The 22469-nt window shown below is 39.3% G+C and overlaps 1 protein-coding gene across 1 annotated transcript; it reads right to left on the bottom strand.

Annotated features, from left to right (window-relative positions):
• Nucleotides 1-10549: 10549 nt before the first annotated feature.
• On the bottom strand, nt 10550-21925 carry Amtn (amelotin). Its single transcript, XM_021163968.1, has 9 exons — nt 21849-21925; nt 21676-21744; nt 19913-19999; nt 19101-19166; nt 17671-17757; nt 14835-14870; nt 13410-13436; nt 11273-11546; nt 10550-10850 (listed from the first exon to the last, which is right to left on the bottom strand). The coding sequence occupies exons 2-9, from the start codon at nt 21727-21729 to the stop codon at nt 10840-10842; spliced, it is 642 nt and encodes a 213-aa protein (XP_021019627.1). The 5' UTR covers nt 21730-21744; nt 21849-21925; the 3' UTR covers nt 10550-10839.
• Nucleotides 21926-22469: the final 544 nt, after the last annotated feature.

Genomic DNA, 22469 nt, shown 5'->3' with positions numbered 1-22469 from the left:
TCATCTATTTTGTTTCTGAAAAGTTGTTACAGATTTTTATTTCATTGCTCTAGAATGAGACTTAGATATAGATCACTTATTTATTAGTTTGTTAAAAAATTAAATTTTACAGGAAGACTTTTTATTGGTTCTTTGTGAATTTCATATCATACCCTCCAATCCCACTCATCTCTCTATCCCTCCATATCTGCCTTCTGCCCTTGTAACCTCCCCCAAAAGAAAAGAAAACAAAATGAAACATCTTGCTGTGGAAGCTGCGGTGTGTCACTGTGTGAAACACAATGTAGCCTTTTGCCCAGACAGCTTTATTTGGAAATGTTTATTGTATTAAGTCACTGGTCTGGTTTGAGGCCTCTGGCTTCTGCTCCACCATCAGTCCTGGATCCTCACCAGGACTTCTCTCGGATATCCTATTGTTGCCCTGGAGATCCTGCAGCTTTGGTTCTGCAAGAGCAGCCTCTTCACGCACTCCAGCAGTTCATAGATGAGATAGGTGTTGGGGTGGACCAACCCAAAGGCCCATATCTGGAGTTGGTCAACCTGCCAGCTCTCCTGCTTTGCCTAGGGGAGTGGCAGGACCATCTCTCCTGCCTGCAGTAGCCACAAGGGGCAAGGACCAGCTGTCAGCCATTCTGCCACCGGGGCCAACTCTCCAGCATGGCCCTGATGAGGTACAGGGCCAGCTCTCCTGAGTGCTGTAGCAGGCAAGGGGTGAGGCCAGCTCTCCAGGACCCATGCATCAACACAGATCTGCCAGGGCCCTCTGTGGCAGCATGGAGACATCACCACATCCTCTGGTGGCAGTGCAGGCTACTCACACCAGGCTGTTTCTCCTCCCTCCTGTCTCCAGTTCCTCTTTTCATAGTGCACAGACCTTTTTGCTTCTCATTCTCTCCCATCTCTCCGCCACATACTCGCTCATTGTAATGGTGCTTCCGTCTGTGCCAGGCGGCATCCGGAGGGACCATCGGATTTTATTAATCAAGTTTGTTCTTTGACAGTTTCATACAAGGGAGCAACTCAATCTCATTACTCTGAACTCCCCTGCCCCTGCAACTCTCCTATCCTTCTTCCCCCCTTTCAGTTCCCCCTCCTTCCTACAAGGCAGTTTCTCACATTAATGTCCTTTTGTTTTGTTTATGATCCACTGAGTTTACTCAGGGCCATCTGTGTGATTAGCCAGTGAAGACTGGTGCACCCAGTCTTGAAGAAACTGACTCTCCATCCTCTACACTCCACCTTTAGTCCATCCTTCAAGAGCGAGGGGGAGAGTTTCAAGAGCCCGCTCCCCCACCCCCTTCTGCCCGTGGACCATATATTCATGGGCAGGCTTAGTGCAGTGTGCTGTCCTTCACCCTACCTTTCAGCTTTTGAATTGTTTTCACATTTTCTGTGACATTGCCTGGACTACAGAGTGGGTGGTATATGTCCTTGTTTAGGGCTGATCGGTCAGCCATCCCATCCCATGAACAACAAGGAATCTTTGCTTTCAAGGCTGTTCTTTGTAAGAAGCTGCTCTGTTTAAGGCTTCGGGCTGCGTTTGCCTATGTAAAACAGATGTTTAGAAGGTGGGTGGGCACCATGGACATTGGTACTTTGATAAGTTCCTTAGGGCTTTTTAATATGTAGCAGGGCTAGGAAGCACTGCTGTGAGTTGCACAGCCCAACTGTTGCCTAAAGAGGATGTCCAGACTCAGAACAGGACTCATTACCTACGTACAGTTCGGCTGCCTTCTCAACCACTCAGCACTTCTGTTCATAGTACAGCATCCAGGCTCAGCAGCATTCTCTAGGGAGTGTGAGAAATGCAGGAGCTCTGTTCTCTTCCTCTCCCAGCATTCTCTCTGCTAGGGAGTGTGAGAAATGCAGGAGCTCTGTTCTCTTCCTCTCTCAGCCAGGAGTTAGGGTTTAACAAGGCCGTCTGGCAATGTGAGCATAGGCAATGTGAGTTAAAGGCAAAGGTGCACTTGCATATCTTATTTTTACATAGACTTCATCCCCCACACATGACTATCGCTTGTTTCTAGTTCTTTTAAAGAAAGGTAGAGACAGTATTTTAGCTGTTGAAAGACATGAAAGTAGGGTTTAGAATGGGGGCATGAATGAGATATAATATAGAGATGTATCTACTTGGACATTTTAATCTTTCTAGAATTGAAACCAAAAGTGTACAGAAGTGCTACTCAGAATGAAGAGAGAACATTGAGGCTGACCGTTATTTAGAGTGCTGGACATCTGAACCTTCCCTCACAGTCCTACCTAACTCCCAGCTCTCCTCTCACTTGATGCTTTTTGTGTTTATCATTTTGCACATGCTATGGGTAGGTTTACTCATCTGGGAAACTTGCAATTTTTATACAAGTTTCCTTGATTACAGTCAGTTGGACTCTAACTGACAACACAGACAAGGCCATCTCAGCATTAGATTGCACCTAGTGGAAGAAACAGGACTCTCCCAGGCTGCTGTGTTTCATGTCCTGTAAGGTGGTGTAGGACATTTGGGTCATAGGGTGTGAAAGGCATAATAAAAAAAACCTTTTGTTTTATAGGAAAAGGGACACCTTTTTCTCATAGAATAATTTCAACATGTAAATATGGAATGGATGAGATCAACTGGAAATCACCCTTAGAATATTACAAATCTTAGAAAATTTCAAGATCCATGGCTGAATCCCAAGTTGTCAAAATTTAATGGATAAACAGGATATTTGCATATCTTAATATTATCACCCCAAATATTTATTTCAAAGGAAAAATAGCAAATATATATAAGAGAAGATTCTGTACCCCTGTATGGATTTCCCCTGTACTCAAGTGATTATTTCCTTAGCTATAACAAAGTTTTTAAGTTATGAAGTCCCACTTGTTGGTTGTTGGACTTAATTCTAGGGCAAATGGAATCCTCTTCAGAAAGTACTCAAAGAGAAAATTTAAATAATAAAAAAGATAGGGTAGAAAATGGTTGAAAATGATTCACATCCTTTATCTCTGGCTTATACACACACACACACACACACATATACACATACACACATACATACATATACACACACATACATACACACATATACATATACACACATATACACATGCACACACACATACACACATACATACACACATACACACATATACACACATACATACACACACATATACATATACACATGCACACACACATACACATAAGGATATGCACACATATATGTGCACACAATGGACAAGGAAAAGCGAAAGGCTCTCATTCAAATAAAACATGGGATCCAGACAGAATCAAGGTAAGAGAGTAGTAGGAAACTGGTAAAACCCAGTCAAAACTTGTAGATTAGATACTATGTTAGTTTCTTTTTATTTAAAAAAAGATTTTTATTAACAGTGTGCATGTACACACATGCAGTACTATTTGTGATGCGATGAATTATAATGGTCAATGCTATTGCATTCCTAATGTGTGTTAGAGAGGTTGGCAAGTAGTCTACAAATAACTAATACTGATACTCCTTACAGTTTTGGCAGAGAGTTGATGTAGACATAAAATTCACATCTGGCTGTATGTGATCATGGGGGGAGAAGGCAGGATAAAGGCTCCTGATGGCTGCAAATCTTGGGGTCATGAACTGTGGTAGAATAATTAACACAAATAAGGAATTACAGAAAAAAGGAGTATGAGGGAGGCCACTTCATTTCTCAGCATGTCATGTGTGTCCACAGTGTCTTCTTTGGCTTATTTTTAAACACATAGAATAATTTATTGAAATGTAAGAACATGTTAAATGTGCTTAGTGTTATAAATGGTTAAAGAGATTTGATCAGATATGTGGTGATGTTCGGCAGGCTCCTGGGGTAGCTGCTTGTTGAGCAGAGTGAAGCTTCCCTGAGCATGTTTCTGCAGACTGAATAACCAGTTTCAGATGGTCTGGCTAGACATTCCTTTGAAAAGCAAATGAGGCACAGTTAGAGTGTGTGGGGCAGACAGGGTGTGGACTTGGAAAAATGATTGGTAATTAACTAGGTAAAGCCTGCTGACTCAAAGTCTGATCTGAGTAGTGATAAAGTGTGTTGGTACTCATTATAGTAAATGGGATTTCCTTGGTGGACACTCCACCAGTGGAAGTGGGTGAGAAGAGACTGCATTATTAAATAGTCTCATAGCTAACTGCTTGAGCATACACAGTGCTCACAGAACACACAAAACTCCTACAAGGAGCCCTGGGAGCATGGCTGAAGTAATTTGGCCTCATAGATTCCACTCACCGTCAAGCATCAGTCCGTTCCTCATCAAGACAAGGGTGTTTGTCTAAAAATCTTACTTCACACTGGTAGGAGGAAGTGTGTTCCCTCTGGGATAAAATCGTCTCCATGTTTGCTAAGTTCCTTTACCTTAGACACTGACTCAGGCCTGTTGTTTCTGTCTGATATCCATGGGAGAGGGCTGACTATCCTGTGAGGGGAGGGAGGGCTTGGGGTTGGCCAGAGCTTTCACACCACTCAGATGGATGTCATTTTGAAAAACTAGCATGGTCTTTTCTTACCAAACACACTGCCTGTTTCCCCTACTTATGCTGGAGCAGCAGAGAAAGACAAAGGGAAAAAAAAATCAAATCCTTGCACCAATACCAGTTTTGGAGTAGGGAGAAGAAAATCAAACCAAATACTAAAACCAAAGTAACCTGAAATTCCAGCTTTACTTCTGATTTGGATTTGTCCACACAGGTGATGATTTCTAATACCATTTCTTTAAAGCTATGTCAGGAAGTTGGTGAATAACTGTGGCTAATCAATAAAGTATTTCAAAGGTGTTTCAGAATGAAATTACCAAAGTTGTTTGAGAAAGTAGTCATCCAATGTTATATGGTAGTAACGCTTAAGTGGTAAAGTTTGGGACACTAGTTCTATTTCTTGTACTTTTAAATGCTGATTTTTATTTACTTTTGTTTTAATAAATAGTCATGATAATTAGTAACTCTAAGATGGCTCAGCATTCACTATGCTGTAGCTGCTTAGAAAATATTGCAGACTCTCGTAGGGCTTGTGGAGATGTTAGTGAAAAGATATTAAATAGACAAAGCACACATGCCTTTAACCCAGCCTTCAGGAGGCAGAGGCAGCCGAGCTCCAGGTCTAGGGAGAAACCCCATCTCGGGATAATGTGGAGAGTACAGGGCAGGACACCTGTTGTCCTTCTCTGGCGCCTTGTGCAAACATGTAAACAGGCACCTCACGTACATGAACACAAACAAAAGAATCAAGAGGGACTCAGAGGGTTAGGTAATAGTGCATACTCTTTGTAGCAGTGCTGTAATATTTTAGTTTTTAAATGAAAACTTTCACTCATATGCAGAGTGTAGTAGTTATTTCTCTCATTGCCACAGCAGAATACCCACAGGAGCAATTAGCGGTGAACATTTATTTTGCTCTTGGCTTGGGGAGATACAGCCTTTCATGGCTGCTGACATGGAAGCTTGTAGCTGGTCACACTGGTGTGGATTAGGAAACAGGGTTAGACTGGCAGCAGACATGGTCCAGAATTCTCAGGGCTGACCCACAGGGCCTGACATTTTCCATAGGTCTCATGCCTAGAAGGTTCCACAAACCTCCCAAAACATCATCACCAGTGGGGCCCAGGAGTTCACATATGAGTGTAAGTGGGGACAGTCCACACCTAACCATGATAAGAAGAATGCCTAGAATATTTTGGAATTTAGTGTGCATGCACATATGAGCACATACAATGCACACTGCATTTACATGGTTTTCACATGCAATTATTTTTTATTACATTTTGTTGGTTGTATGTGTATACATGTGTGGCTTCCCACATTCCCTGGCACATGTGTGGAAATCAGAGAAGAATTTGCAGGGGTCTGATTTTCCTTCTAACATGTGGAGCCCAGGGATTGATATTGAACCACCTTACCAGCCCCTTTCAACTTTTGTCTTTTTATTCAGGATAGGAGTGGACTGTTAATGCTTAGTTTCTGGTTAGTCTTTGTCTTTATGAAAGAATCACTTCTTATCTGTTATAGGGCGGAATCAAGCACTATGTGCAGGCATTCTTTATCAGAATTAGCCAAGTCCCAGATGGAGCAATAGGAGCTGAATTTCAGACAGCAATCAGATATTGGGGACCAGCAACCTCAGTGAGCATCCTATACCCTCTCTATCAGTAACAGGCAAAATTCCATATGATAGTATTTCTCTTTAAACAACTGAGACTACATTAAGGGAATTGAAAGCAAATCTTATAAAATTTGCTTGTGAATATAAGCTATGAAATTGGGGATAACACATTTCAATTGGAGCAACATTAAAAATTTTAGAAGCAAAAATGGTAATAAAATGATGAGGAAAGATAGGAGTAATGGATCAGTACAACGTCTTCCTAATGTGGCTCCTGCCATGCTAGGGCGATCTTACCTCAAATCTGTAGTGGTTCCTCAAGAATGAACCTGCATTTTGATGGACTTCTGTGACTTCTTTTCCCTGGCCGATGAGGTTCTTCAGACCCAAAAGCTCTTCACCTGGATACTGTTTCCTTGTTTCCAATTGTTTTTACGTGTGACACGTGTCATATACTCTTTTACTTTGCTGGGGCGCTGACTTCTCTCATGTCACCCTCAACAATCTTCCATCATGATTACTTCAGTCCATGCTTGCTTTAAGTCAATTTGGGACTTAACTCTTTGCCAGGACTATTTGTCTCAGGATTAGGACTTCTTAATTCTTTTTATTTTTTTTTTAAATTTTTTTATTAGGTATTTTCCTCATTTACATTTCCAATGCTATCCCAAAAGTCCCCCATACCCTCCTCCCTACTCCCCTACCCACCCACTCCTACTTCTTGGCCCTGACGGTCCCCTGTACTGAGGCATATAACGTTTGCACAACCAATGGGCCTCTCTTTCCACTGATGTCTGACTAGGCCATCTTCTGATACATATGTAGCTAGAGACAAGAGCTCCGGGGTACTGGTTAGTTCATAATGTTGTTCCACCTATAGGGTTGCAGATCCCTTTAGCTCCTTGGGTACTTTCTCTAGCTCCTCTATTGGGGGCCCTGTGATCCATCCAATAACGGACTGTGAGCCTCCACTTCTGTGTTTGCTAGGCCCCGGCATAGTCTCACAAGAGACAGCTATATCTGGGTCCTTTCAGCAAAATCTTGCTAGTGTATGCAATGGTGTCAGCATACTACCGGACTTCTTAATTCTTGGCTCTACTTTGTGAACCACCTATTGTTTTACTGCCTCAGAACCACTAGGGGGAGGAGATTTCTAGCAAATCATAGCAATTTGCAAATGTGAGGCGATTATTTTAAAATACTAACCATTTGTGAGTTTTTGGTATGTGTTTTGAAAAAATTAGAAGATGTTTAGAAAAATGGAAGGGAAAGTGTAGAGATTTTCCAGTTACCTTTCTTTTTCTGTTTCCAACATAGTTAATTTCTTGTATTATTGTGGTTCATTTGATGTGATTGATGATCTAATATTAATAAATCACTATTGTCTGGGTTGCATATTTTATATTAAGGTTCACACCTTGTGTTGTATATTATATATATTGTTTCAGATTGGTGTAAAGAATATTTTACTGGGGTTCTAGATAAGATGACATTGAATCTGTGGATCAAGTTGGGAAAACTGCTATCTTGACAACGATGAGTTCTACCACATATGTCATTGGTGACTTGTGACTTTCTAAAATTTCTTCTATTAAAGTTTTGTAGTTTTCTCAAGCATTTCTCAACCTGTCGTTATTCTTTCCTTAAGTTTAGAGCTGTGCCTTCCTATATAGGATAGCCTGTCTGCATGTTCCTGTTAAGAACTTGAAATGTGACTTAAGTGGAGACAACTATTAGATTTCAAAGATTTAGTAGCAGAAAAGAGGCAAATGTGCCATCAGTAATGTTATTTTACATATTATATTTTAATTGTCTTAAATAAGAATATTATTAGTTTAATTTAAACTACTTGTTTTGCCTTTTTCATGTGGCTACTAGGAAATTTATAATAATGCATGCAGCTAGCATTATAAAATATTAATAAAACTTCTCTAGAATTTACATACCTTACCTTGTTTTTACATCTATTAGCTTTGATGGCTAAATTGGGGTTAGAAATAAATTAGGATTCACTGTCCTAAAGATACTTTGCATTCCTCACACAGAGCACTCTAGGCATATGACTGTTTCTCTTTGGTACTCTTCAGTAGGATTTGTCAGAAAGAGAGATGCACTGTGGTGACTTTCTCGCCATCAAATGAGGCCATAATAGGATGATTACAAAATAAAACGCAAGATAAATAAAAAGCTCTGGGGTTCTTCTCTAATAGAACCTTTCCAAGGCCTTAGGCTGGTGCTAGTAATGAAATCACAAGACCCTATATTGTGTAGCTTTTGCAAAAGTAAGACACCTTCAGTACTGAGGATTGAACCTCTCCTGAATCAAATACCTAGCCCGTTTCCCCCATCTTTCCAATTGTGTGTGTGTTTATGTATTTTTGCATGTGTGGGTAGATGGTTTTATGCATATGGAAACTTGAAGTTATCGGGAATCTTTGTTGATTGGTTTTCTATCTTATTCAGTGAGTCATGGTCTCTCAGTTAAATTCAGAGCTTTCCTACAGGGTTAGTCTTGGTATCCATCTCTCTCCGGGGAACCCTCTCTTCACCTTCTGAGGCTAGAATTACAGGAGGCCACCATGTCCAACAATATTTTATGCTGGATTCTGGGAATCTGGACTCTGGTACTGTATTTGCATGGCAAGCATGTTAACCTCTGAGCCATCTTTCCTAGCCCTTAGACCCTCTGTTTGTTTTATGGTTTTGCTGTGAGAAGGTTTAACTAAGTTCTCCAAGCTGGCCTTGAACTCTCTCTATAGCAGTGGCAGTGTTTGAACTTGTGATCCTCCTGCCTCAGCCTCTCTGGCAGATGGGATTACAGGCTGTGTGTGGGATATTTTAACCATGGCTAGTTATAACTTTTGTCCACTCTGGCTTTTCTTTGTCTTACTATAATTTGTGCCAGACAGCATTAATGTGCTCATAGGTATATTTTAGACATACCTAAGGAAAATTAAATTGGTGATACGTTTAGTTTAGGCTTAGCAGAGTATGTTTACATGGTTTATGGACAGTTATGTCTGTTTTTTCCATGTAGAAATGGCTTCTAGGAATGCTATAATTGTCACTCAGGGTCATCATTCAGCAAATACTGAGACCTTCTAAGTGGCAGCTCAAACTTGACATCAGTGTGTGACTGCATTTTATGGTTCTTCCTTCCTTAATGGAAGAGAAAAAGAATGTCTGAACACTTGAAGCCAGTCTTAAGACTAGACTAAGAAAAATGCTACCAGTTATCAGACGGTCAAACTGGTAACACCGGCTTCAGTTTTCACTGATGCCTTGTTTATCTGGGAAGTCGTTTTACTCAGGAATGTATTTCATATGCAGCATTATAATCTATAATTGTAGGTTTACTACAATTTTTAATTTCTGAGTGTGCATTGAGTGAAATTGATTTTTGTCAGAATTCCTGTGTTAGTAATTCTAATACACACTGGGGATTCCTGTGCTGGAAGATCAATGTATGTAACCTGAAAGGAGTAAGGTAAACAGAAGTGCCATCCTCAAAGTCGTTCTCAATATTTGATAGCTGGAAAGTTTCTAAGATTCTTTGGGTGTACTGGCAAAGTCAATCCATTTTTATATTAATAGTCAAATGTTATTTTACTTTTAATTTCTACCCCTCTAGATATTACACTGTAAAACTTTCCAACATCCTATGTAGAAGCAGATGAAGGAGTCGTTGTATCTTTTGGAATATCAAACATGAGGAGTTTGCAAGACTAAAGTCATTCTTTTTGCTGCCCCTCTTTTACTGAAAGTTTGATCACAAAAATGTGCCAATCCGTATGCATGTTTGTGAGATTCTGTACATATGAAATACTGAATGGTAAATCTTTTAACCACTGAAGGACTTGGGATGGAATGCATTGCACAATGCATATTTAGGTCTGTTGTATACTGATGGAACTAGAAATACATCCTGAAAAATGCTGTTAGCCTGATCCATGGTGTGCTGTGGGGGAGTGGGGCTCTATTTCAACCCAGGTGAACTGCCGTGGATTTAATTTAATCTGGATTAAAAGTCTAGCCCGATTAAATTCTGCCTTTCAGGTGCAAGAGTATGACAATGGTCTGACTGAGTGATTGCTTTTACAATGCTGTTTCTTCCTCTCAGCTTCACCACATTAAACATCAAACGGCCCAATTCTAGCTTTGACTCTGCAGCTACTCATGCTTTGCAGTAGTTTGTTTCTGTCGTTTGTCACAAACTATTATAAGTAACTTGTTTATTAGAAATTAAATAGTGTTTCCTCTGGGAGTGTGTTGTGAGGTAGTTGTGAGTGGCCTGGAGTTTATCTTCATGGTCCTCTCCTTTGGCAGAAAATCTTGCCACTTGTGAAGGAAGTTCTAGGCTTAAAGTCATGAAGGTAATGCAGCTTATGAAGATACCCAAATTTCTTTCAGGCCCAAAGAAGAAAAATGTCAGTTTTCAAAATATATTTTAATACACACATTTTCCAGGTCTGTCTGAAGTGGCATACTAAAGTATTTCAAAGACAAATTGATCTCTTTAATGATTTTCTTTGAACTTGGAATTCTCTTCATTCAATCTCTCTCTTGAAATTTCAAGAAAAACTTTCAGGTAAATTTAAAGACTTTATACCTCCCAAGACCTTCCACTGGTCTCTGTCTTTTCCATCATGTGATGGATGGGGATGGCTCACATGGAACCTCCAACGGTGACGTGGTTTAGCTGAGGAGATCTGAAACAGCTTACTGAGTTCCTAGAAGAAACAGAGTGGCTTTAGATGCAGGTGAAAACATTCTGTGCTTACACATGGCAAGGGACTGCAGATGGGTAGTTTATCTACTGTGCTAATGCCAGACTATTCCCAGTGTACCAGTGGCTTCTTGCAATATTATGCAAGAAATTCTGAGGCTCATTCTAAGTTGGTTACGGCCCATGTTCATGTGTGCATATGTGCATATGTGCATGTGTGTGTGTTGTGGATATTGCATGGGTAACTGAATGTATTCTAAGGTTAATACCATGGAATTGGTGGCTTAGTAAAACCATTCCTTTATGCGCTTTCATGCCTGTGAATAGGTTCCTTGCTTTCATTGAAGTCTGCATTTGTCAGCACAAGACAAAGAACTCTTTGCTATTCTTCAGATGACATACATGTTCTACCCTAGGACAACTTACTATTTGGTGGGTCTATGGTGGTTCCCTCCGTGGTGTGTGTGGCCCTTCGCAGGCCTGCAGGGGTGCTCATTTCATAGTCATCATCATCTGTGACACCAGGAGTTGTGACATGGGCCGGAGTGGTTCCCTGGTTGACAGCGTTCGCTCCTGCCTGTCTTGTAGGAAGGACTCCATTCTGCACATCTGGTTTAGCCCCTGCCTGACCAGAGGGAGGAATGGCTCCAGGGAACAAGGGGTGGATAAGGAGGCCTGTGAAGATTTGGGAGGCTAATGGCTAGAATGGGAAGGAAACAGAAAACAAAGTGAAAAAGAACGCACTTCAACAAGGTTAACCCATCTCTTTTCTTTGGAGGACAGCAGGTTGGTTAGGAGTGGCAGGCTGTGGCGTGGGAGGAAGGGAGGGCTAAAGTCAGAGAAATCACAAAGACCTGGCATTCATCTAACATGCCCTTGTCAGTGTTGACATTTGTTACCGGGCTCCTTTTCCTTAAAAAGGGAATTAGAACGCAAGGCAGTCATAACAAAAGCATAGTCTGAAGGTATCAGGCGTGTCTGGATACAGTGCTATGTAGAAAATCCACAAAGTATTGACAAGCTCTGTCTCTGTCCTTCACCTAAAGGAAAGCCTTTCTCTTGCCCATAAAAAATTAAAAAAAAAAAGACTACAAGTTAATGGAAATACAAGTTGATCAACCAGACATTGCCTTTGTGGCTTGAGTTCCATTCAGGTCCCTTCGGCCTCCTTTTCAAAGGCATCCCTCTTTTGGGTCAGGAGGAGTTAGTTCTCTTGGTACTTGAGCTGCCTTTGCATTTTCTGAGATTACTGAAGAAACATCTTTTTTTCAGAGGTTTTCATGGTTAGGCTCTGCTTGAGGTCTGGGCCAGGCCTGCTAATATGAATTTAAGCTAGTTCTCAAAGTCATCCTGAGGTGGTCTGAGAGTGGAGGCCCTAGCTAGGGAAGCCTTGTCTTAGACTTCAATCCTGAAGGCAGACCTAGATCTCTGCTAGATAAGGAGGGAAGACTACAGCACAGAACACTGCAAGCTGAGAATCAAGGCATACAGAAATTATGAATGTCAGAGAAGACTGGAAGTTATCCCAACACATGCCATATAAGAATAAGTATTATTTTGTAAAATCAGGTGAGTATGTTGGGCTGTATGAAAAGTTCATTATGACCATGGATTGAACTAAAAAATGTTTGAAAACTACGATAGAACTATAGAACCCATGGCTGTGGATCAGGATCTACATTTTCGGTTGCCTTTGAGACAACTCATTTAGGCTTGTTGAGCCTCAGTTTATCTGTAAAGCTCCATCATGGGTCTGTACTTTGTATCGTGAGGTCTAAAGGTGAGAGATCTGTTAAAAGAGCTTGTTTTGTGACAATACTCCAACAACAGGAAGATAGGAATGTTCATCTGTCAGTGCTGGCAAGGGAGATGCTGATCCACAACTGGAGTATTATTTAGGGTAGTATAGCAAATACAATACATACCCTTTTCATAGTATGAAAAGCCTTTAAAAACTGTGTTCTGTGAACCTGCCTCAATTCCTTCCGTTGTTATGTTTAGATAGCAGAGTAATCCAAACAGATGTTTCTAAACATGGCCTGTTCATTACTGCATAGAAAGTATGAGTGATGGGAATAAGTACTTTAATTCTTATCCTTCAATTATTAGTGTTTATAGAAAAGAACTCACTCAACCCTACTAAAATATAGAGAAGAATCTCATACAATGGAAAGGACAACAGTGTTAACCCTTCCTGCAGAGTCAATATTTACAGTACTCTGCTTCAATATCTGGAGAATTGTATGTGATGTTCAGTAAAAAGTTTAAGTCAATCAAAATAAAGTTTAAAAGTGTTCAATGGATTTCCAGGTTAACACAGATTGTGACAGCAACATATCGAAAGTTATCACAAAGTTAACTTAATGGAAAGTAGTAGGAGACAGATGACAAATTTTTAGGTGAGAAGGAGTAATCAGATTTGAGGAGCTCTGAAAATACACAGCTCATTGTAGGTAACGTAGTTAGATGGGGTTGTGGTCAAAAGAGCTGGAAGGGCAGATGACACTGGGAGGAGGGAGAAGAAGAAGTTAAACAGTAGTGACTTAAAGGATTTTCTTTTTACCAGTTCCTCTGAGCTTAGGAGAGTGCCCTAAAAGCAAAACAATAACAAGAAGCAATTAGATATATTTTAATATATTCAATGCAATGTATTTAAAATAACTAAAATATGTAATTACTTTTAAGTATTCTAAAGAAAGATTTTCTTTTTACTTTCAACAATATATTAAATGGTCTGTTATGTATATCACAAAATTTGTGTCAGAATGTGATATAGGATTGCTCATGTTTATTATTGAATAATGTGACTTACCTTTATTTGAAAATTATACATATAATATATATATATATATATATATATATATATATATATATATAAAAATTAAGTGATAGATATAAGAAGCCTGGAGAATACAGAAGACAGCAGAAAAATAACACTATGGTTTACAGATGATGGTCTTTCCATGTGTTTTCTACAAATTTCTACAAATTTACTCTTCATGTAATAGAAACTCTTATTTATATAGTTCCTGTCTTTCCTTTTCTCTTAGTATTTCATAGGAACGTTTTAGCTGTTTTACTGCCAAATTAATGCAATAAATATAATTTTAAATGGCCACCTAGTATTTATTTGTGGTTATGTTGTGGCTTACATAATTTTTCTTTGGTTTAGTCTTAAATTTAAGGTTTAGCCATATTTTTATGCACCACAAATATTATTTGATGAATATGTTATACTTAAATCCTTGTGGCATGTCAGATATATTCTCTTGAGCTACACTTAGATGTGGAAGAAAGAGCTAGTAGGAGTAGGTGTGGTGAATGGCACACTCTGTTAATCCTAGAACTGGAGAGGTTGAGGCAGGGGGATTGCAAATTCAGGGGCAGCCTAATAAGCCATACATATGCCTATTTAAATACAAAGAGTTCATAGGGATTTTATACTAATATTTGTCTCTGATTTTAAGACTGAAGCTCCCATCTGATGCTGATACTGATGCAGATGTTGGTCCTTGGTAATTTTATCAGTGAGATCAAGAGTAACATTTGCAAAAGCAACTAGGAAGAGGAAGAAAAAGGTGTTGAGAATTCTAGGATAAGCACTTATGGCTAAAGTAGATTTGAGATAAAATAACCCCCTACATCATGGGCCATCATATTCATCCCATTATTATTTTTTTTGTCAGTGTGATTCAGGGGTGACTGTCTGCTTCATTTACTGAGGGTGTGGCTAGAGGATCAACCACATCTCACTCATTTTCAGAGTGGGTGTTAACTAGACGGTGTCATTGTTAACTGAAATGGTACCCTGAAGAATTTACAGCTGCACTTGCCTGCCAGCTAGGGCCAGGTAAGTTAGAGCTCTCTATTGTAGTGCTTACACAGTGCAAAGTGAGTTAGAATCCTGGTGCCTGATTGGTGAATTGAGATAAGAGACACATTCTACACCTGCGTGATTAACAATCAGTCTGTTTAGCAATAGTCTTACCTGAGCTCCAAGTTGTGCCACAATAATGGGTAACATCTGAAAAATAAAGGGACAAAAAGCACTGTTAAAATATAATCGTGTGGGAGCTGGAGAGATGGCTCAGTGGTTAAGAGCACTGACTGCTCTTCCGAAGGTCCTGAGTTCAAATCCCAGCAACCACACGGTAGCTCACAACCATCTGTAATGAGATCTGATGCCCTCTTCTGGAGTGACTGAAGACAGCTACAGTGTACTTACATATAACAAACAAACAAACAAACAAATAGATAGGTAAATAAATAAATCTTAAAAAAATAACAGTGTGTTTGGTGGGAGGTGGTGGGGGCTTGGATTATGGGTTACACTTGTTCAGCAACCCACATCCACAGCTGAGACCTTCAAGTGAGACTAGGTTATGTTATAAGTTGCTGGCTGAAATGGTAGAGGAGTTGTCATGCTGTGGTATTCTCTTACTCTGTATAACATAAAATTTTATTTTTGTTTACATAGAAAATCCATAGTGTCAGAAAAAATATCATCAAAATTGACATTTAACTTGGTATATAGCACCCTGACAGCTTTGAATTTGACCGGCTCTTGACCTTGCTATTTTCCCATTCTGCTGGCACCACAGTGTCTGACAGGCCAACAATGACAAGCACATGTCTCCCTATAGAAGCTGGTCAGCTTCTTGTTGACCGACAGCAAAATATGACAGTAGCTAAATCAGTGGGAACAACAAACCCTCAGGGTGGGTGGGGAAGGGAGAGGTACGATTTTGGAGAACATGAATCTAAAAATCTCTTCTTAATGGAAAGCTAACTGTTCAGCAGCATAATTGTAAAGGAAATTTGTTGTCTTCGTTGCTGTTTGGAAGTTGTTTGAAGTATCCACCATGGATATGTGAGTATTTATGGTATGACACAAACTGTTTTAGATGCTTAGCCTTTTAATCTTTGTAACCAATAGAGGAAGCTTCTACATTGAAGCCTGTTTTAAATTTTGAGGAAAGTGAGTTGCTGTGGGGTTAAAATAACTTGTCCACACCACACAGGTTGTACAGAGAGCTGAGAATTGAGCAGCTATATTGTTCTGGAACAATTTCTTCCCAGGGTTGGTTTTTTATAGTTAAAGGCTGCAACCATATTCCTTAGGTTTGCATCATTGAAAATGATCCAATTTTCTTTTGCTTTCTAAATATTTATGTTTATTATAAATTATAGTCATATATGCCCATGAATTAGTGCTACTGTCACTGTCTTTGGTTACAGAAGCTTCATTTTTGACAGTGGGCAGCAGCTAAGGCAGAGACTCATAACTGATGTAAGTGGTAAGGATAAAAAGACCAGTGAATGCTCAGGACCAAATGGGCCATCTGTACTGTCCTTTCCAAGGCTCAGAAAGAATATAAGTGCTGGAGGAAGGGACAGAGTGCAATGCAATGCTGTCTTGTGGGAGGGACATGGCTGTCACACTCTCAGCAGCTATGATTATCTGCACAAGCTGCACATGAGATTGGACCTGTCACCATTCTCTCATGGACATAGAAGGGGCCCATAAGGCCCCACCTCTCTCTGAAGATCTATAGACAGTTAATGTTTGTTGGGGTAGCAGAGAGATATTTTCCTCAGCCATATTGTTGGTGGTAGGTAAGTCATCAATGTGCCTATAAATAATACCTTACCTGTGCTTCTGTAAGTTAACCTAATTAAGTTCACTGGTTCATATGTTCATGCACACACACAAAAATATGAAAGAAGAAGAGAGACTATATAGGAAGAGGAAGGCAAGGAGTAGGAGGCAGACGAGGAGGGGGACATAGAAAGTGATGAGAGGTGATTCTTTTCAATGTACTTCATATACATGTATGAGACTGTCATGATGACCAATTACTGTGTATAATCCATGGTAATAAAACATTTCCAAAAAACTATCACTATATAAGAAGAGACAGGTTGTAGGCAGTGGAGTTTGACCTGGGAGAAAGCCATGGGAACGCTTTGTGATAGTGTGGCCCAGAGACATTGAAGAATCCCCAGAGAGAATGAGGAATGAATGACCTAACATTCCTGCTTGCTGGGGAATATGCAGTGTCAAATCTTCTATACTAAACCTTTTATGACATGCTCACTAATGCCTCTGACTCTCTGGGGAATAAGGTGTTGTGTTGAGTCTGTTTCTTTTAAAATATTTTAACTTACAAATCACCACACTACATGATTTAATAGACACCAGCATGACATTTGACTGAGTGTGTGTTTCTGTGGTTCCCCCCTTTCTCCCACTCCCCACAGTAGCCGTAGCCCACAGCAGATTTGAATCAATGGTTTGGGTGGAGTAATTGAGGCAACTGAGCCTGACTGAAGCTGGCCAATCTGTATGTGAATTACACCAGTGTCACGGATTACAGAGGCTCACATTTCATTTGCCTCTTTCTTTGGTCTCTTTCAGAGGGCAACATTTATTCTTAATATTAAATTGTGTCTTATAAAAGCCCAAGAATGAGTTCAAATGAAACAATTCTCATATAGCAATAGATTTAGTTATAACGATGTCACTATAACATGAATTTAGAGGGAAAAATTTAGAAAACAAAACAAAACAAAACAAACCAACCCTGATTTTCTCCAGTCAAGTGTATGCACATGGTAGTGCATAGCACGCTCTGCACTTACAAAAAATAACATTGTAAGCGAATGTTTTAAGGCGTGCAAACATTTCATGCCGTTTTGTGATAAGTAGAACAAACACCCACAAATCATCTGCATTCAATGACTTTGAAATGGGTTCCTTTCTCCCTGTGGCTTCATCTGAGAGAAGATGCCCTCAGAGTGCAGGAAGCCTTGCCTCAGTTTACCTGCGGTTGCAGCTGTTGCTGTCCATTCAGTGGTCCCAGGGTGAACGGGAGAGTATGTGCGCCGTGGGGCCCAGCAGCAGGGTTGAACTGTGGGGCATCAGAGAAGATTTCCATTATGTTTCTTTCAGTTTGAGCATCTAGGACCCTAAAGCATACTTATTAAAGGTAAAAATGCATTCAAAGGAAGAAGTTCATAATATTTTATTATGTGTATAATTAATCACAGACATGAAATTAACATATTCACTTAATTTTTTAGCACAAGGTCCATTTCTAACCTCTATATTAATTTTCCAAAGATTTTTAAAAATACTTGAATTACATGAATACGTGTGTTATATATCCATGTGTGTCAGTGTGTGTGTGTGTGTGTGTGTGTATAAGTGCAGGTTTAAGTAGAACAGAAGAGGACATTGGACCTACTGGAGCTGGTGTTGTAGGAAGTTGTGAGCTGATCTCTGTGATTGCAGGGAACTGAATCTCAAGACCGCTACAAGAGCAACATAGAGTTCTCTCTATATTATATTGCTACAAATCCTATCCAAGTGTTGTTAGCCATCGAATTATCTCTCAAGTCTCTACATTAAACTAAAAAGTAAAAAAATATCAAAACCTAGTGTGTATATATTCTCATGCCACAGAATGTATTGGTGGAGGTCAGAGGTCAATTTTGGTGTCAGTTGTCTCTACCTTTAAGTGGCTTATGGGCTTCAAACTCTGTTTGTAAGGCCTTTGATGCAAGTGTCATCTTTTTCCCCATACCCCAGGAATTAAATGTTTTCCTTTGGCATCTCTGAGATCATTTAGGTCATTTACCCCTTTCTGGCTACAATAATGGTTCTTGGACATTTTCTGATTTTTTTCTATTAGGAAATGAAATATTTCATAGGTATTTCCAGACAAAGTTGCAAGATATAATCCATGCATTAATGCTCATCCAATACATGCATTAATAGTTATTTTTAAATCTGCACACTGGTTAGAATCAGGAGGGAAACATTTTTCTTCCTCAAACAGAAGGATCTTTACAGATGTTCTATGAGCAGAGAGAAACTCTTGTCCTTTCTTGTCATCCTAGAGGGTAGGAATAGTGGTCACAGTGTTTATGTGGCTTGTGGATATAGTAGGGAACATTAAGGAAGATCTGGTACAGAAATGGGGCAGGATTTTAGAGAAGAGGTTATCAGGATCAAAGGCAAGAATGAGGTCAATTATATAAAGATTTATTAGGAAAACTTTCAAGAATTATTGAGTGCTATCTGACTCTCTGACTTTCTCCTTGCTCCTATTGCAGCTCATGTTTAGTGATTAGGTGTGCATGTGCTCTGTGGATAGACATTTCTCTATGTTCTTGACTCTCCTCCATGCTCAGTATCAGGTGCCTGATTTATTAAACAAAAGGGAGTGAGGTAGTATAAAAGAGTACTTACCAATGGCAGGTCTGACCCCAGAGTGAGAAGCTGTGTTAATGGTATGAGACTTATGGAAGGAAAAACCTGTAGGACATTGAAACTGGGTGTTAGAGAAGCCACTATCTGTCTCTTCAGCAGTGCCGATGGTAGTCTCAGATAATTTATACTGCTTCCAAAGGCATGGATTCCCATCAAGTCAATGCAGGCAAAGGTTCAAGCTCTGTCACTACCCTCGAATTGTCTGCATGAGGCCTCCTCGTTTCCTGTGTTGTTCTGGATGGCTTAGCAGTATGCCAAGTTTGTGGGTTTTATCTGGTGATTTATATATAGTTATTATTTAGTTATAATATTTTTGTTTTAGTACTTAATTGTGCCCATCCATTTTTAGATTCTTTCCCCTAAAGAATGTCTGTAATAGTATAAGCTACAGATCTTTTAAGGACTTAGATGATTTGATTTGAATGATCTATGATGCCCAATAATTAAAGAGACAGCTTGAACTTTTAATACCATTGACTAATATTTCAGAGTCTAGACAAAGACAAGGCAGGCAGTGTCCTTTATAGTTTTGTAAATAGGTGACACCATCCACTTTTCAAAGCTTTGAATATTTAGATAAGCCAAATTCTTGCTCATGTAACTAATTCACATACAAGGAAAAAGAATGAGGTTGCTTGGTTTTCTTCATTTAAATATAAAAACAAGTACATTGGCTTTCTTATTTCTCTCCCTCAAGAAAGCCTCTTCAGACATGAGACTATGCAAATCTTGATTTTTTTTTTTAAATTGCCAGTCTCAATATGCTTTCTTTGTCATTGCTGGGTGCTTACCTGATTTGGTTGCTGTTGAGGTAGTGGTGTCACCTGACCTGGAGTTGGTTTTGTTGCAGGACCTCCCAAAGCAGGGTTAAGCTGCTTCTGTGAATATAAATATTTGATAAAGTGGGAGGGATGTGTTTGAGGTTTTTACCCATTTACATCTGGAAGGTAACAGTTCACCCCCCAACAACACTATGAATTTAAACTCCATGTCTTTTGCAGTAGTTTTAAGTCTTCAAATATTTTATGCTTAGCAGGAGACAGAATCAGAGACTAGGAAATTGCCAAGTCAAGAGGGTGAAGAGTAGAAAGGTAAGCCAGGGCGAGTTGGGTTCCAGTGGTCCCTGGCTCCCATTCGTCTACAGCAGCTGCTCCTTTCCTTTCCTTGCCAGGCCTTGGGATACACTTGGAGTCTTAGCTCTATGCACATTTGCTTTACTTCCCCTTTACATTATTTGAATTAAACTCCATGGGTCCTACTGCATTTTTTTTAAGGCTCCCTACTTTTTTTTTGCCTTGCATGTGACATATAATGGGAATTCAGTGTCTTTCCTGGCCAGAGTAAGTACTTTGTATTTAAATTTGTTGAACTCACGATGACAATGACCTCGCAGTCCAGATGGTCTAGCTGTGTGGCTTTTTAAATGTTTTATAGGTGAGAGAAGACCTGTGCAAGGTCACTTGGTGCGTGTCAAGGTCAGCACTAAGACCACTGCAGTGACCCCAGTTCATGAATACAATAAACCCTACCCCCCAGTCTGATCTCATAGTGCACTTGTTGCTGGGTGCATCCCACAGGGCAAGACTGACACCAGCTCTGCTATTTTAAGACTTTTGCTTTTCTTTTTCTTTTCGTTAAAAATTTAGTCCTGAGAACTTCTTAATAATGTGTTAGTCATTTCTAATTTGTTTTTCCTCCCTGTTTATTTTTTCCCACAGAAATTTTTACAATCTAAGCTTTTCCTAAACAATGATTTGCTCTGTGTAGCCACTGTGACTTATGTCAGGGATCATGTCCCCTTGCTGTGTCCTCATTACTGTGTTTTTAGCAATCAGGGCATGTCTGTTGTCTAGAGAGTTTCCAATGAGTCATTGTTGATTGTACAGGTGAGTATGGTTTCTTGTCCTTCGTTCACAGTTCATCGATTGCATCTTTCCTGAATATCTTAAGCACTGTGTCAAAGGGAAGTCCATGGGATAAGTCCAAAGGGATAAGATATTCCATCTCTATGTCTATATAATAACTTAGGACAACTAAAGTATAGATGGAAGGAACACCAATCTCCTTCCCCCATTTTAAATATTTTGTAATGATATGTGTAAAATAAAAAAAGTTTGTCATTTTATAATGTGTATCATACACTTGTAGGTAAGAGTTCATCTTATTTATATGCTTTGTTTATCAAGTAGAAAAATCAGAACCATGATTTACTCTTTTAGTCATGAGCAAATAAACAGTCCCCAAGAAAGTCGTACTTTTGTTTTGGAACATAAAATAGTCACTTTGTCCCTCAGGGCTGCTATGTTGCTTTGCTAAAACAATTGAAATTCTTCCATGTTAATGTGGATGCATTTTTTTTTTTTTTAGAAAAATGCAGAATGTTGAAATTCGCACTAACATCTTATTAGTTTACCTTATTTGTTTTGAAAATTAAATTAGGAAACTTAAAAAAAACAGAATAGAGTCGTTTTCTTGAAAGGCATGAAGAAATAAATGGCTGTAAGGAGACATGGCTTAGGCTGGTCAGTACATAAAGTAAAGATATCACACTTACTGGTAATGACTGGGCTGATCCTAGAAGACAAAGCAGTAGAATCATGGTCTTCATGTTTCGATTTGCTACCTATAAGAACAAAATTATGTTACTCTTTCACTTTTTTTAACCTATGAAAGAAGATGACATTGAAAAATGATCATTCTACTTGCAATATGGTGAAGTAATGTTACCTGTCTGCTACCAGGCAAAATGATATTCGAAATCCAGATGACTTCTCCACTTTACTCTGGTGCAAAATTTATCTTTTGCTGATTTGTGTTTGTAGAAGGAATTTAAGCTCAGCTACAGGAGACAGACAACCTGAGAGACCAATCAGGACTAAACTGTCTGTGAAATCATTTGGTTTCATTTCCCAACACTTCATTAGGAGGGTTATTAGCTGCAGACATTGTATTACCCAATGTCTACGATCTGACTAGAGGGTATTTTAGGGAGACATGCCTATATAATTTTAAAAAAGTGCAGACAGAAAAAAAAAGACAATTGTCTTTACTTTCAACTCTTTTGCAAAATATTTTTGAATTTACTGGTTTTATCATATAAGAATGAGCAAAAATATAGGGCTCTCTGTATACTTTGTAAAAATAAAGGTTATCATATGATTTCTCCAAACCTCACTTGTTTCCTTGAAAACAATGAGCTTTATGTGTCAGTGCACATAGATTAATTTTTATATATTTAATGGTTAAACTGAGTTACACTTTCTTTTTGATGTATAGATAATCTGTTATTCGATTTTTACATTATAAATGTTATAACACATATCCTTTCTTGCATATGTAGCAGTATTT

This window comes from Mus caroli, chromosome 5 (assembly GCF_900094665.2).
Source record: "Mus caroli chromosome 5, CAROLI_EIJ_v1.1, whole genome shotgun sequence".
In the NCBI taxonomy this organism is placed as follows: domain Eukaryota; kingdom Metazoa; phylum Chordata; class Mammalia; order Rodentia; family Muridae; genus Mus; species Mus caroli.
Note: the sequence above shows the minus strand (reverse complement) of the source record. Positions and strands in the feature narration are given on the sequence as shown.